The sequence below is a fragment of the Lemur catta genome, chromosome 1 (assembly GCF_020740605.2).
Source record: "Lemur catta isolate mLemCat1 chromosome 1, mLemCat1.pri, whole genome shotgun sequence".
Taxonomy (NCBI): Eukaryota; Metazoa; Chordata; class Mammalia; order Primates; family Lemuridae; genus Lemur; species Lemur catta.
The window spans coordinates 246,861,330-246,877,530 of record NC_059128.1 but is presented as its reverse complement, the minus strand read 5'-3'; the positions used below and the strand labels follow the sequence as shown (position 1 = coordinate 246,877,530).

The 16,201-nt window shown below is 37.7% G+C and overlaps 1 protein-coding gene, 1 long non-coding RNA gene and 1 pseudogene across 4 annotated transcripts in view; 1 reads left to right on the top strand and 2 right to left on the bottom strand.

Moving 5' to 3' along the window:
- Positions 1-491: 491 nt before the first annotated feature.
- On the bottom strand, positions 492-1,632 carry LOC123630626. Its single transcript, XR_006732715.1, has 3 exons — positions 1,545-1,632; positions 722-791; positions 492-645 (listed from the first exon to the last, which is right to left on the bottom strand). It is a non-coding gene; the product is annotated as an uncharacterized LOC123630626 (long non-coding RNA).
- Positions 1,633-4,090: 2,458 nt separating this feature from the next.
- ARL13B (ADP ribosylation factor like GTPase 13B) overlaps positions 4,091-16,201 on the top strand; it is a 72,111-nt gene continuing 60,000 nt past the window's right edge. For 2 of the 3 annotated variants that reach the window (XM_045540434.1, XM_045540433.1), the window contains exon 1: positions 4,091-4,432. In XM_045540434.1, the coding sequence (XP_045396390.1) occupies positions 4,374-4,432 (59 nt within the window). In that variant the 5' untranslated portion in view covers positions 4,091-4,373. The remainder of the gene's footprint in view (positions 4,433-16,201) is intronic. The other variant, XM_045540435.1, reaches the window with a different exon arrangement.
- On the bottom strand, positions 15,524-15,987 carry LOC123630625 (annotated as a pseudogene).

Here is a 16,201-nt window from a genome sequence, read left to right as displayed (position 1 = left end):
TATTGATTAACACCTGTTTAATTGCATTCAGCCAAAATTTGTTTTTGGCACACTTCTAAATATACAACTAAAATCTGTTCAAAATTTAACTCTTAACCTAATCCCATTCCTAATTCTAATCCCATTCCCTTACCCAGTTTTACATTTCTCTATGTCGTCTTATACTAAAATACTGTCTAATTTACTTATTGTGTTTATTATCTACTTCTTCATCTCTCTCCAGTACTAGAATGTAAGATTTATGAGGCCAGGAATTTTTTTTATGTTTTGTTCACAACTATTAATATATTTCTAGTGCCCAGAACAGTGACTGGTCCATAAACACTCAATTTAATTTAATTTAACAATGTGGTCCTGGGAATATTTATGCCAAAATATCAAAATGATCATGAAATGACAGTCTTTAACTAGAATGATACCAGCAAGACTGTTTTCATCATTCAGAATAAACTAGACTATACTGTGGTAAAACAGCCACAAAATTACAGTGGTTTAGGTAACAAGTATTTGTTTATTTCTTGTTCATGGTAAGTCTACAAGTCTGCATGACTTTCCAGGCAGCTGTCTTCTATGTGTTCACCCAGCATTCCATGCTGCTTTGATTTTATAGTACCTCAAAGTCAACATAAGCTTCCATAATTACCACTGCAAGGGAAGAGAGAACATTGAGAATTGTGCCCCAGCTCTTAATACTTTTAGCAAGAAGTGATATACCACTTACATTTCACTGCGCAAAGTAAGGCACATGGCATGCCTGACTTCAAGAGGGTGGGAATAACTTTCTCACATACCTATAAGGAAAAGAGTAGCAGAAAAGATGAGCAACACTTATGTCTACCAAACCACTAAGGATATTGAAAAGCTAAGAGTCAATTTAGCTAAGTAAGTGATTGACTATATGTTGGCACCATAATGTTTGATGATGTATTACTATTGAAATTAGGGAAGCCATGAAGTACAGCAAGTCCTTTAATAACATTGTTTCATTAAAACATTGATGAGAAAAAAAAATCAATTACTGGCTGGGGTCACTGTCTGTGGAGAGTTTGCATGTTCTCCTCATGAATGCATGGGTTTTCTTTGTGTACTCCAGTTTCCTCCGACATCCCAAAGATATGCACGTTAGGTGAACTGGTGGGTCTAAACTGTCCCAGTGTGAGTGCGTGTGTGTGTCTATGAGAGCACCTTGTGATGAGATGGCATCCTGTCCAGGGTAGGTTCTTACCTTGCACCCTGAGCTTCCAGGATAGGCTGTGGCCACCAGAGACCCTGAACTAGAGTAAGTGGAGAAATACTGTTCTTACTGGTATTATTAATCTTTCTTAAGTGTATATATAGCTCCCATTTATTTCAATGTTTAATATTAGAAGTGTTTTAATCTTTACTTAGAGTTTGGTGATGTTTTTGTGACCAAAAATATTCCATAGGAAATTAATTCTAATTTATTTCAATTTGCCTATAAATAAAATTGGTTTTGTTATAAGTCATTTTTCTTAAAGTCATAGTTTCCAAGAACCTATGTATGACATTAAGTGAGGACTTACTGTAAAGCTGGTGTTGAGTGTATTTTTGGAAAAAACAGTATTGAGTGTGGTTCCAGAAACGCTGAGAAACATCCACATAGTAGGATCCTTCAGGCACAGAATAATTGAATTCTCCAAGACATGTTTTTTAAAACAAAAACAGAGGGATAAGGTCAGATCTCAGAGAATGCTAATATAGGAAGCCAGAGGAAGAATGGCCAGGGAGATCAGAAGAGAACCAAAATAGTTCATAATCATGAAAGACCAAGGCAGGAAAGTGTTTTACAAGAGTTAACTATACTAAATATATTAAATGATGCAAAAAAGAGAACTTATTTGGTAATTAGGAAGACATAAGTTATATTTCAAAAATATGTTTTTAGTAGTTTGATGGGACAGAAACCCAATCATAGTAAATGGATAAAAGAGTGAACAACAACAATAGAGCTTTAGAGTTTGTGAATCACTAGTTTAAGAAAATGGGTCATGAAGACAAAGAGTCTGCAGAAACAGTACTAATTTGGCTTGTAGTTAAGGAAGAATTGTGGACTTATCCTGCTCTGCGCTACTATCCTTCCCCCCCCCACCATGGAGCCTGGAGATAGGAGGATACATGCCATAAATGTTTACAGAACAGGTGACACCAACTTCAAAATCTGTTATCTCTTACTCACCAGAAATTGCACTTGAGCTTTATTTCTCTCATTTCATCATCTTAGCAACCCTGCAAATTAGGTATTTACATTTCTGTTTTACAGATGGGGTTGTTGGGGTTCAGAAAATGATACCACAAAATAAAGGCCTCAGAAGCAAAATTTCTTTCTGAACTTCTCCTGCCCCCCTGTCTCTTACCCCTCATTCTCACCTTAAGCAAGCCATAGATACTAGAATTCCTTTTTCTCAAGGCAGATTATAGAAACTAGACCCCCCTTTTCCCAAAGTCAGCTATACAACCTAAAAAATTTACTCTAAACTTCTCACTTTCTGTATGAGACCTGGCCATAAAGAAATTCTCTGACTCACCTTGTTTGATAGTAAGTCATAATATCTTTATTCTGGAAAGGGTCCTTCCCTATACCAGGGAGGAAGGAATGCTGCACAGGGAGGCCAGGAAGAATTAGAATAGACAGGCCTTTCTGAGTTTCCTCAGGTAATCTCTTCTCATTAGGCCTTACTCTTTTTGTCCAATAACAGCTTTACCTGGCTGTCTATTCTTCATTGAGCCTAAGCATAAAATTGGTAGTATTCCCTTTTTGTTTGTGTCTTCATTCAGAAGGCTTTCATGTCACATAAAACTTTGATCTAATAAATTTGTTATGCTTTTCTGTTGTTAACCTATTGTTATAAGATTGCTGGCCATGACTCTCATGATGGGGAGGAAAGGTATTATTCCCTTTGTGCGCCATAGGGTAAAGACAGTAAGCTGTATGAGATGTATATGAGTTTGAATTAGGGTTATATGAATTATTAAAGGACAGAGAATAACTTAAAACCTGTATCTATCTTAGTCCCAAACCTTATTTTCCCCCAAATGCACTGGGATTGTCAATGCCTTCTTTCCTTTTACCAGGATTTGAAAGTATTTGTTTAAGTAGAAAGTGAATGAACACACAGGTGCCTAAATATTTTGCATGTACTTTTTTTCCCTCTAGGAATGTACTTGTCATTTTTTTCTCCAAAGAATATTAAAAAATGCAGATATTACATACCTCTTTTTTTTAAAAAAAATAAAGTATTACAAAACAGTCAGTGGATCACAATCTTCATCTTGCAGAAACCAAATAGCCAGCAATCTATGTATCTAAAAATCCTGAAACAAATATACATCAAAATTTTAACACTGGTTATCTTTGAGTGTTGAGTGTGAGATCTCATTTTTTTCCTCTTGTTCTTTTTCATTGTTCTTCACATTTTCTACAATGAACATATGTTTCTTTTGTAATCATAACCCCCTACAACAAATATACAATTCCATTTCACATATTATGTAACAGCGATAGAGATTAAACCTTCACTCTCATCTGAATTATTGAGAAAATTGAGCAAACGAGTTTCCCCCTTGTCCTTAACTTATAATAATTGCCCCAGTATATTGTTCGTGTAGTTGTGCAGCCTGAGTTTGCCAGAACGCCAGAGGATCCTAATCCCCGCTGCAGGTAAACTCCCCCCAAACAGAAATAAAACCCATGCACCAGCACTGAGATCTCTGAATCTCAGTTGGGGATATTAGAGACAGACAAGGAGCAGCACCCTCGGCTGGCAACACGTTTCGTACAGGTATAAAGATAGGCTTGCAGGAGATCTATCCAGATCCCTCAGCTTATCTCTGGACGCTCGGGTTGCCTAGTTACAAGAACTCTCTTTTCCCGAGCTCCGCCCCTTTTTCCTAGACCACGCTCCTTCCCCCCCTCCCCAGCTCTCGGGCAGGGGCGGGGAGCCGGGCCCCTCAGCCACTCTGAAGTCCCCGCCGCGGGCCCTCAATCTATGATTGGAGAAGAGCAATGAGGGCGGCGCTTGGGGGAGGGCCTTCCGCGCCTTGGAGTAACGTCAGCACGTCGGCGCGGGGGTTTTCTCTGGTCGGGTCCCGCTAACTCTGCCCGGTTTATCTGCGCCTCTGTCCCCGCGGTCCCTGGGCGGCGACGGCCGTCGTTGTCCGCTCGCGGACCGACGCAGTTATCGGGGCGTGGGGTTCGCACCGGCCTCCTTACCGTCCCTCCCGGTTGTTCCTCGGGGCCCATCCGCCGTAGGGGCGCCGCCGAGAGGCGGAGGCCCCTGGGACTGGCCCGAGGGAGCCCGGGGCCCACCCCCGCTCTGGGATCGGATGGGAGGTGGCGGGAGGAGCGACCTGGCATGTTCAGTCTGATGGCCAATTGTTGCAGCTGGTTCAAGCGGTGGCGGGAGCCGGTCAGGTAGGCTGGAGCTGGGTGTCCCCGCGCCGTCCTAGGGGATGGGCATAGCTGCACCCCAGGGGCCGGGCGGGGCCTCCTCGTCTGCTGCTGGGCGAGTCTGTCCCAGGCCGCAGGGGAGGCTTTCGCTCCCAGAGTGACTTGTCCCAGCAGGGAGAGACAGAAGGGTGTAGCCTTTTTGTCTGGTTACCTTTACGTTCTGATCAACAATGCTAATCGTTTTATATTTTAAATAGATTTGAGTTTCTTAAAAAGTTGTGGATCGTGTGTGTGTATGGAGTTGGAAACCATCCCTTGCGTATTTTTCTTCTGAGGCTTTTGTAATGGAAATCCTTTTAAAGAGAGAGGGACATGGGGATTATGGTTTTCACAATATCCACACATCCCATTCCAAATCACACCCACACACAGTTTTGTTTGGGGACTTGGGCTTGAAATCTGGCTCCACTACTTAATAATTATATGACTCAACCATTTTTGGCCCCACCTTCCTCTTATATTAAATGAGGATGATAATATCTGTGCCTTAAAAGTGTTGTATCCATTGAGAGTAAGTGATGGGTAGTCTTTTAACTGTAACGTAGCTTCAGTTTTCATTATGACTGTAGTAAAACCTTTTAGTTGAAAGGGTCCACTTTTTAACATTTCATTTTGAAGTGCTAGACATACGAGTATTATATTCAGCGCCTGTTACTTGATATTCATTCGTTCAACAAATGTTAAGAAAATGCGATGTGCCAGGCACTGTGTTCGGGAGTTAGTGAAAATGAAGCTTTTGAAACTGAGAGGCCCAACCCATAAAGAGACTTTTAGTTTGGTACTCTTTATGAATAATGTTAACTATACATAGTTCTAGTCTGGAATTAGGTCAAGGGTAAAATATAGCAAAAAAATTTTTTTAATTGTTAACATTTCAAATACAATATTTGCCATAAGAATGAACTATCTTTGAAGGATGAATCTGAAAAACTATACTTACACATTATAAGGAAAAATATATTTTTATGTTTGGAAAAGAAATTTGCTTTAAATGAAATTTGAAATTCTTTCCCTAGTATTAACTAGATTTGAGTGCGTGTTTTTTGTTTTGTTTTTATTATTATTTTTTTGTTTGTTTGGTTATTTTTTTTGAGACAGAATCTCACTCTGTCTCCTGGGTAGAGTGCTGTGGTGTCATCATAGCTTACTGCAACCTCAGACTCCTGGGCTCCAGTAATCCTCCTGTCTCAGCCTCCAGAGTAGCTGGGAGCGCCACAATGCCTGTCTAATTTTTCCTATTTTTAGTAGAGGGGCTCTCGCTCTTGCTCAGGCTGGTCTTGAACCCCTGGCTTTAAGGGATCCTTCTGCCTTGGCCTCCCAGAGTGCTAGAGTTACAGACATGAGCCACTGCGCCCGGCTGAATGTTTTAAGTATAAGTGGTACAGTCTACTCTAAGAGTGTTTTTGGATGTATGGACTCTGCTTATTTGTTTTAATTTTTGATCATATTCTAGTCTTAACGCAGAGTCTCTGCTAAGGCTTGAGTTTCATTCATACTACATGGCCCCTCATGGTTTTTTTCTGTCTGGTTTTAAGAAATGTATTTTATTTTCATGTAGGCATTATAGCATGTGTCCTTTTAACTAAAAACAATCAAAAAAGCTTATAATCTGAAGGAGTTTTCAATTTAATTCATCATTCTTAGTCCTTGCTTTTCTTAGCAGCTTTTGTATGATCTAGGATGATTTATTTAAAGGAAAGACAGTTCAGAGAAAGGTAATGTATTGATTTCCAAGTAGACTAGATAATTGAATTTTATCAATGAAGCAATATTATAATTTAGCACTATAACTCAGACTATATATTCTTCTTTAATAAGCAGCATCTAGATTTGTACTGTCCAGTAGGGTAGCAGCTAGCTACATGTGGCTGTTGAGCTTTTGAAATAAGGCTAGTCCAAATTGAGATGCTCTAAGTATTTAATATATAGTGGATTTTGAAGATTTATTATGCAAAAAAGACAATATCTTATCAGTCTTTTTTAAGTTTGATTACATGTGGAAGCGATAACTTGGATATATTGGGTTAAATAAAATATATTAAAATTAACTTTATCTGTTTTTTGGTTTTACTTTTAAAAATATGATTTCTACAAAAATTAAACTTATACATGGCTCTCATTATATTTCTGTTGGACCTTGCTGATCTAGATCATAGTCTAGTATAAAGGACATAGGTAAACATTTCTCAATGTTCATTAGAATTAACTGTCAAAGGATTTGAAAACAAGTTGGGTTACACCCATCTTAAAAGTACCCTTGTTGAAAGCTTGATTTTTATAGTGGCTGAATAAATATTTACTAAATAGCAATAATCATCCTTATGTAAATAATATTAGCAAGTAGTTCCATTTATTTTCCTGGAATAAATGAGAGGTGATCAAGCTGCTTTTAAAAACAAAATTTTGTGTTTTTTTTGATATTCTGTATTTTTCAAGAGAAATTATCTAGTTGAGTATTTTATGTGTATTTATGTTTTCTATAGAATTTTTAAAGTTTTAGACTATGATATCACTTACTGAGATTCCTCTTCATCTTTTGATTTTATGAAGATGTCTTTGCAATTGTGAGATATGAGTGTGTAAAAGACAAAATGATGATTATTAATATACTGTGTTCTGAGATTACTTTGTAGATTTATCTAATATATTCTGTACACTTTGTATTTACCCACCTCTCCTGACTTAGACGGTCTTCCATTGAGCATATCATGGTAGAGATTGGGATCAGGAATTAAATTTGTGCAATAGGGACAAGGTGGGAGTCAGAGGCCAGGTATTAAGGCACCAGTCTAGGTCAGGAGTCGGGACCAGGATGCCAGGTAGTTCAGGAACCCACCCAATGTTCAGACCATACCTGCTATTAACAAGTCAGAACCTGAACCTAGGCTTTCCAGCTGTGTAAATTAATCTTTTTTTTTTAATACTGTCCTTTTTTTAAAAAAAAAATTAGAATATTACAGGGGCACAAACATTTCTGTTACATAAGTTGCTTTTGTACAGTTTGAATCAAGGTTATAAGTGTGCCTGTCACCCAAATAGTGTGCGTTGTACCCATTAGGTGTGAATTTACCCATCTTCTCCTTCCCCCTCCCACCTGCTTGATTTCCTTTCAGTTTCACTTCCATATGTGCACATAAGTGTTGATTGATTATGTCCATTTTATTTTATTTTGTTTTGTTTTTTTATTATTTTTTAATTTCAGCATATTATGGAGATACAAACGTTTAGGTTACATATACTGCCTTTTCCCCACCGGAGTCAGAGCTTCAAACATGTCCATCCCCTAGATGGTTTACACCACACCCGTTAGGTGTGAATATACCCATCCCCTTCTCCCTCCTCCCACTTGCCCCACACCCAATCAGTGTTACTACTATATGTGCACATGAGTGTTGATCAGTTAATAACAATTTGATGGTGAGTACATGTGGTGCTTGTTTTTCCGTTCTTGGCATACTTCACTCAGTAGAATGGACTCCAGCTCTATCCAGGATAATACAAGAGGTGCTAGATCACCATTGTTTTTTGTGGCTGAGTAGAACTCCATGGTATACATATGGCATATTTTATTAATCCATTTATGTATTGATGGGCACTTGGGTTGTTTCTACATCTTTGCAATTATGAATTGTGCTGCTATAAACATTCGAGTGCAGATGTCTTTTTTATAGAATGTCTTGTTTTCCTTTGGGTAGATGCCCAGTAATGGGATTGCTGGATCAAATTTTAGTTCTACTTGTAGCTCTCTGAGGTATCTCCATATTACCTTCCATAGAGGTTGTACTAGTTTGCAGTCCCACCAGCAGTGTATCTCTCTACATCCATACCAACATTTATTGTTTTGAGACTTTTTGATAAAGGCCATTTTCACTGAAGTTAAGTGATATCTCACTGTGGTTTTGATTTGCATTTCCCTGATGATTAGAGATGTTGAGCATTTTTTCATATGTTTGTTGGCCATTAGTCTGTCTTCTTTTCAACCCTATTAAAAAATGGGCAAAGTCATGAACAGAAACTTTTCAAAAGGTCCAATTTAATAGTGAGTACATGTGGTGTTTGTTTTTCCATTCTTGCGATATGTCACGTAGAGGAATGGTCTCCAGTTGCATCCAGATTGTTAGGAAAAGTATTAGTTCACCTATTTTTTTAATAGTTGAGTGGTACTCCATGGTATACATATAGCACATTTTATTAATCCACTCATGTATCGATGGGCACTTGGATTGATTCCACATCTTTGCCATTGTGAATTGTGCTGCAATAAACATTCAAGTACAAATGTCTTTGATAAAATGACTTTTTTTGCTATAGGTACATACCCAGTAGTGGGATTGCTAAATCAAATGGTAGGTCTACTTTTAGTTCTTTGAGATATCTGCATACTATCCATAGAGGCTGTTTTAGTTTGCAGTCCCACCAACAGCGTATAAGTGTTCCTTTCTTTCCGTATCCACGCCAGCATCTATTGTTTTGGGACTTTTTGATAAAGGCCATTCTCACTGGGGTTAGGTGATACCTCATTGTGCTTTTGCTTTGTAATTTTCCCTGATGATTAGAGACGCTGAGCATTATTTCATAAGTTTATTGGCCATTAGTCTATCTTGTTTAGAACAGTTTCTCTGCATGTCTTTTCCCCACTTTTTAATGGGGTTGTTTGATGTTTTCTTGCTGATTCCCTGAGTTCTTTGTAGATTCTGGTTATCAGCCATTTATCGGATGTATCACATGCAAGTACTTTCTCCCATTCTGTGGGTTGTCTGTTTGCTCTATTGATTGTTCCCTTGGCTATGCAGAAACTTTTTAATTTAATCAGGTCCCATTTATTTATTGTTGCTCTGATTGCTTTTGGGATCCTTTTCATAAATTCTTTGCCTAGGCTCATATCTAGAAGAGTTTTTCCAACTTCTTCTAGAATTCTTATAGTTTCATGCTTTAGGTTTAAGGCTGTTATCCATTATGAATTAATTTTTGTGAGTGGTGCTACGTACGGATACTGCCTCAGTCTTCTACATGTGGCTATCCAGTTTTCCCAGCACCGTTTATTGACTAGGAATTCTTTTCCCCAGTATATGTTTTTGTTTACTTTGTCAAAGATCATATGGCAGTATGAGGTTTATTTTATATTTAGGTTCTCTGTTCTGATCCATTGTGCCAGTACCATGCTGTTTTGGTTACTATAGCTTTGTAGTATAGCTTGAAGTCTGGTAAATTGATGCCTCCTGCTTTGTTCTTTTTGCTTAAGGTTGCTTTGGCTATACAGGGTCTTTTCTGGTTCCAAATGAAACACAGATTTATCTTTTCTAGATCTACAAAAACTGACATTGATATTTTAATGGGGATTGCATTGAATTTGTAAGTCACTTTGGTTGGATAGTATTTTAACAATGTTGTTTCTGAGATTCCATGAGTATGATGTTTTCCCATTTGTTTATATCCTCTGCCATTTCCTTCCTTAGCGTCTTGTAGTTCTCCATGTAGAGATCTTTTAACTCCTTGTTTAAGTATATTGTTGATATTTTATTTTCTTTGTTGTTATTGTGAAAAGTATTGAGTCTTTGATTTGATTCTCATCTTGACTGTTGTTGGTGTATAGAAATGCTACTGATTTATGTATATTGGTTTTGTAACCTTTGACTTTGCTGAATTTACTTATCAATTCCTGGAGTCTCTTGGCAGAATCTTTGGGCTTTTCTAGATATAAGATCATATCATCAGTAAAAAGTGGTAGTCTGACCTCTTCTTTCCTCATTTGGATACCCTTGATTTCCTTTTCTTGCCTGTTTGCTCTAGCTGGGACTTCCAATTCTTAGTGGGAGTGCTTTCAGTTTTTCCCTGTTCAGTATGATGTTGGCTGCGGGTTTATCATATATGGCTTTGGTAATTTTGAGGTATGTTCCATCTATGCCTATTTTGTTAAGTGTTCTTATCATAAAAGGGTGCTGAATTTTGTCAAATGCTTTTTCCTGTGTCTATTGAGAGAATCATACGGTCCTTGTTTTTGCTTCTATTTATAGAAATCACATTATAGATTTGCATATGTTGAACCATCCTTGCATCTCTGGGATGAAGCCCACCTGGTCCTGGTGAATGTTGATCTGTAGTTTTCTTTTTTTGTTGAGTCCTTTCCTGGCTTTGGTATCAAGGTTTTGTAGAATGAGTTGGGGAGGAGTCCTTCTTTATCAATGTTATAATATAATTTCTTCAGTATAGGTACCAGTTTTTCTTTGTAGGTCTGGTAAAATTCAGCTGTGAAATCATCTGGGGCTTTTGTTTGTTCAAAAATTTTTATGGCAGCTTCAATTTTGTTACTTGATAACTGGTCTGCTTAGGAATTCTATTTCTTCCTGATTGAGTCTAGGGAGGTTATGTGTTTCCAAGAATTTGTCCATTTCCTCAACATTTTCAAGTTTATGTGCATAGAGATTTTTATAGTATTGAGAGATGATATTTTGTATTTCTGTGTTATCACCTGTAATATCTTCTTTTTCATTTTTGATTGAGCTTATTAGTGTTCTTTGTTTTCTGGTTCTGGTTAATATAGCAAGAGGTCTTCAATTTTGTTTATCTTTTCAAAGAACCACTTTTTGTTTTATTAATTTTCTGTGTAATTCACTTGGAATCTATTTCATTTAGTTCTGCTCTGACCTTAGTTATGTCTTTTTTTCTGCTGGGTTTGGGATTGGTTTGCTCTTTTTTCCAATTCCTTGAGCTAATTCACTAGATTGTTGGTTTATGATCTGTCTTTTGTATGTAGGCATTTAAGGCTATGAATTTTCCTCTTAGGACTGCTTTTGCAGAATCTCACAGAGTTTGGTATCTTGTGTCCCCTTTGTCATTTAGTTCGAAGAATCTTTTGATTTCCATTTTAATTTCCTCCTTGACCCAATAATTGTTCAGCAGTAGGTTGTTTAATTTCCATGACTTTGTGTAGAGTTGAGTGTTTTTGTTGGAATTGATTTCTAATTTTATTCTGTGGTCTGAGCAGATACATGGTATAATTTTTATTTTTTTTTAATTTGTTGAGACGTGTTGTGGCCTAGGATGTGATCAGTCTTAGAGAATGTTCTGTGAGCTGATAAGAAAAATGTATATTCAGTAGTTTTGGGGCAGAATGTTCTATAAATGTCTATTAGGCCCATTTGTTCTAGTGTCCTGTTTAAGTCTATTGTTCCTTTGTTTATTTTCTGATTGTAGAATCTGTCCTGTTCTGTTAGTGGAGTGTTGAAGTCCCTGGCTATTATGATGCTGCTATTTATCATTTTGTTTAGATTGTGTAGGGTTTGCCTTATGCATCTGGGTGCACCTGTGTTGGGTGCATAAATATTTAGGCTTGTTATGTCTTCTTGTTCAATTGTTCCTGTCATCATTATGTAATGACCATCTTTGTCTTTCTGTACGTTTGTTGAAGTCTATGTTATCTGATGTGAGCATGGCTACACCAGCTATCTTTTAGTTTGCATTTGCATGTGATATTGTTTTCTATCCCTTTACCTTGAGTCTGAATGAATCCTTGTGGGTTAGATGCTTTTCCTGGCGACAGCAGATACTTGACTTATATTTTTTTATCCATTCAGTCAGCCTGTGTCTCTTGAGTGGGGAGTTCAGGCCATTCACATTTATTGAAAGAATTGATAAGTGGGTGGATATCTGTTCATCCTGTTGTGTAGAACTTTATTGCCTTGTTTTACCTCTTGAGCCATTGTGGTATCTATGCTTTGACCTTTAGCTTTTGGGTGATTTTACACTGGTGGGTGTTTATTGTGTTGGTCCATTTATAATGCAGATCTGAGTACTTCCTGCAGGGCGGATCTAGTTATGACAAATTTTCTGAATGGTTGCTTGTCTGGAAAAGACTTAATTTCTCCATCAAATGTGAAACTTATTTTTGCAGGGTACAAAATTCAAGCATGGCAGTTGTTATGTTTAAGAAGATTGAAGATGGGGGCCTACTCCCTTCTGGCTTCTAAGGTTTCTGCTGAAAAATCTGCTGTTATCCTGTTGGGTTTTACCTTGTAGGTCAGTTATTGCTTATGTCTAGCTGCTTATAAAATTTTCTCTTTCATTTCATTTGGTTAGTTTATAATTACCATGAGTCTTGGGGATGTCCTGTTTGCTATGAATCTTCCTGGAGTTCAATGACCATCTTGTATCTGGATGTCTGGATCTCTGGTGATAATAGGGAAGTTTTCCTCAATAATTCCCTCAAATAGATTTTCCATGCTTTTAGCACTTTCTTCTTCTCCCTCAGGGATACCTATAATTTGTACATTTGTTTGCTTTGCATAGTCCCAGATCTCTCTAAGTGATTGCTCTGCCTTTGTTTTTCTCCTTTCTGTCTCTTTAAATAATTGGGTTAGCTTGAGAGCCTTGTGTTCAAGCTCTAAGATTCTTTCTTCTCCTTAGTTTAATCTATTGCTGAAGCTTTCTGCTGTGTTTTGAAAATCCCTGAATGACTCTTTCATTGCTTTAAGTTCTATTATATCTTTACTAATTTTGTCTAGTTCTTTAATTACTTTCTTATTAATTTCCTGACATATTTTTGGGGCATCTTTTTGTTGATTTTCAACTTTCTCTTCAATTGCATTCATCTTATTTGCCATCCATATTCTGGATTCCATTTCTGTCATTTTGACAATTTCCTTGTAGTTCCAGTTCACTGCTGTAGCTCCACTGTGATCCTTTAGGGTGTTGATCTGTCTTGATTATTCATGGTGCCAGGGTTCTCTTTCTGGTTTCTTCTTAGCTGAGACCTTTTTTCTCAACTGAGGGCTTAGAGGTTTGTAGGGCTCCTGTTCCTTGGTGGAAATTCTCCTTTTTTGTTTTTTTTTCCCACTCTGAGTGTCTTGCATTGCTTCTCTGTGATTTCCCAATGTTGCTTCAGAGAAGAGCCATCCATGTGTATAGGCAGCTGCCTACACCTTTCACTTTTTTCCTTGGGAGCGGTGTGCTGGCAGGCTGCTTATAGTCCACCATTTTTGAGAGAGAGCCTGTAAATTAGTCTTGAATAGACTATAATACTAGATTCACAGACAAAAAGCATGCTCTAATAGAAGCAGTGCAGTATAGTTTTGTTTTTTAGCTTTTTATTTTGAGAGCATAGTACAATGATCAAAACTAAGAAATTAACTTTGGTGTAATACTGTTAAGTAAGCTATAGACTTTTTCTCATTTCACCAGCTTTTTGACTGGTGTCCTTTCTTTATGTTGAGTATCCAGTCAAGATCCCACATTGCATTTGCTATGTCGCCCTAGTTTCCCCAAGTCTGTGACGGTTCCTCAGTCTTTCCTTCTCTTTCTTAAGGTTGAGACTTTGAAGAATACTGATCAGTTGTTTTGTAGAATACCACTCAATTTTTCTGTCTGATATTTTCTCTTAATTTGATTAAGGTCTTACATTATTGGGAAGTAGAATGCCACAAAGGTGATGTGTTCTTTACGGCACATCATATCAAGGGTTCATGATGTTGGTATGTCTTATTAGTGGTGATGTTAAACCTTGAGTAACTTGGTTAAGGTGTTGTCTGCCAGTTTTCTCAATGTAGTGTTTGAATTAAATAGATTTGGGTCTAAATCGTAGGAATTTTGCCACTTTTCCCTCTGTCAAGTGTTGATACTTTCTGTCTTGCAACATTTTGAGAGCAGAAATTTATGCAAGTACTTCATGTTTGGCACATAGTAGTCACTATACGTAAATGGTAACTCTGATCCTAGAGGACAAATATGAATAAGTAAATTACTATCCTCAATTCACATTTCATGCTTATGAGTATAGATACTCTTTTTCCTTCCTGTTTTAGTGGAAGAAGGGTTAATTTTCCTTTTCAAGACTAATTGTTATGCTTATCCTCTCTCTCTATCCCATTTTCTTCCTTTAATTTTTCAGCGTTTTGCTAATTCTACAGTATAAAGATCAATATATAGTTGAAGCTAGAGATCACAGAGAGAACTTCTGGAATGTAAGAATAAACTTAAACTTTTAACTGAAAACATATTCTTCAATTTTGCTATCAGAAATACAAAATCTCTTTCTTTTATCTCTCATTTTTTTCGATAGTGTATTTACATGCTGAAGTCTCTCTTAACTAAACAAACCAAACTAAATGTATTAGTTTCCTATTGCTGCTGTAACACATTATCATAAACTTCGTGATTCAAAACAACACAAATTTATTATCCTACAGTTCTGAGGTCAGAAGTATAAAATGGGTCTGCAGGATTGCATACCTTCTGGAAGCTCTAGGGATGTGGTCTCCAACCCTTGGTCTGCAGCTCGGTATTGGTCTGTGGCCTGTTAGGAATATAGGGCTGTGCATCACCACCTGAGCTCTGCCCCCCCCAACCCCCACCATCCATGGAAAAATTGTCTTCCTTGAAACTGGTCCCTGGTGCCAAAAAGGTTGGTGACCACTGCTCTAGGGGGCAATCCTTTTTTTCTTGTTGTTCATTTTTTGTTTTGTTTTGTTTGTTTTTTGCCTTTTCCAGCTTCTAGAGGCTGCCTACATTCCTTGGCTCATTGCCTCTTTCCTCCATCTTCAAAGCCAACAGCATAGCATCTTTTTCCTCTTTTGTCCTGTTTCCTTCTTATAAGAACCCCTGTGATGACATGGGGCCCACCTGGATGACTCAACATAAACTCATCTCAAAATCTTCAGTTTAATCGCATCTACAAAATTCCCTTTACCATGTAAGGTAACATATTCACACCTTCCAGGGAATAGTATATGGACATCTCTAGGAGGTCATTATTCTGTCTGCCATACTAAACAACCTTCTGTCCTTGCAGCTACCACCCTTTCTTCTTCCCTTTGCCTGAGGCTTCACAGTTGGCAATAGATTACTGACACTATCTCAGCTTCATCCACTTTTGTGCATTCTTTAACTCCCTGTATTAGAAGATTTCGGCCCTAACCCTTTAGTTAAATTGTCCTTGCTACACCAGATGTTCATTTGATGCTTAAGACCACTCTCCTTGAAATTTTCTGATTTCTTTTTTCTTTTAAAACATTTTTTTATGGTGAAAAGATATATATTTAGAATTAGCCAGGTAGACTTGGTTTAGATGATCCCAATTTTCTTGGTAACATCCAAAACATTGTAATTGGGGTCAGTAGAGCATATACCTTTTTCTCTCCATTAGATCTGTTCAGGGTGTTGACCAGTGACATAGAGCTTCTTCACAGCCTGTTTGATCTGGTGCTTGTTGACTTTCACATCCATAAAGGACACTAGTGTGTTATTGTCTTCTGTCGTCTTCATGGCAGACTCTGTGGTCAGGGGGAACTTGATGATGGCATAGTGGTCAAGCTTGTTTCTCCTGGGTTGCTCTTGTGAGGATATTTGAGATACCTCTGGAGCCACAGTGTCTTAGGCCACCAGAAGATGAGTGATGTATGGATCTTCTTTTGTTTGTGTCTGTGAATGCCTTTCAGCACTGTCTTCTTGGCCTTCAAAGTTTTGGCTTTGGCTTTGGCTTTGGCTTTGGGAGAGGCAGGAGCTTCCTTCTTCACCTTGGGGGCCATCTTGTAAAAAGTGATTTCTTTCCTGAATTTTTTTTTCTTTACTGCCTGCCTTCTTTTCTATCTCCTTTTGTCAGTTAGCCTTTCTTTTCATATTTCCTAAGTTTTCCCCAGGGTTCTGTCTTCAGCCTTTTTTTTTTTTTCCTTTTTTGTTTTTTTTTTTTTTTTTTGAGACACAATCTTGTTCTGTTGCTCTAGTTGAAGTGCAGAGGTGTCA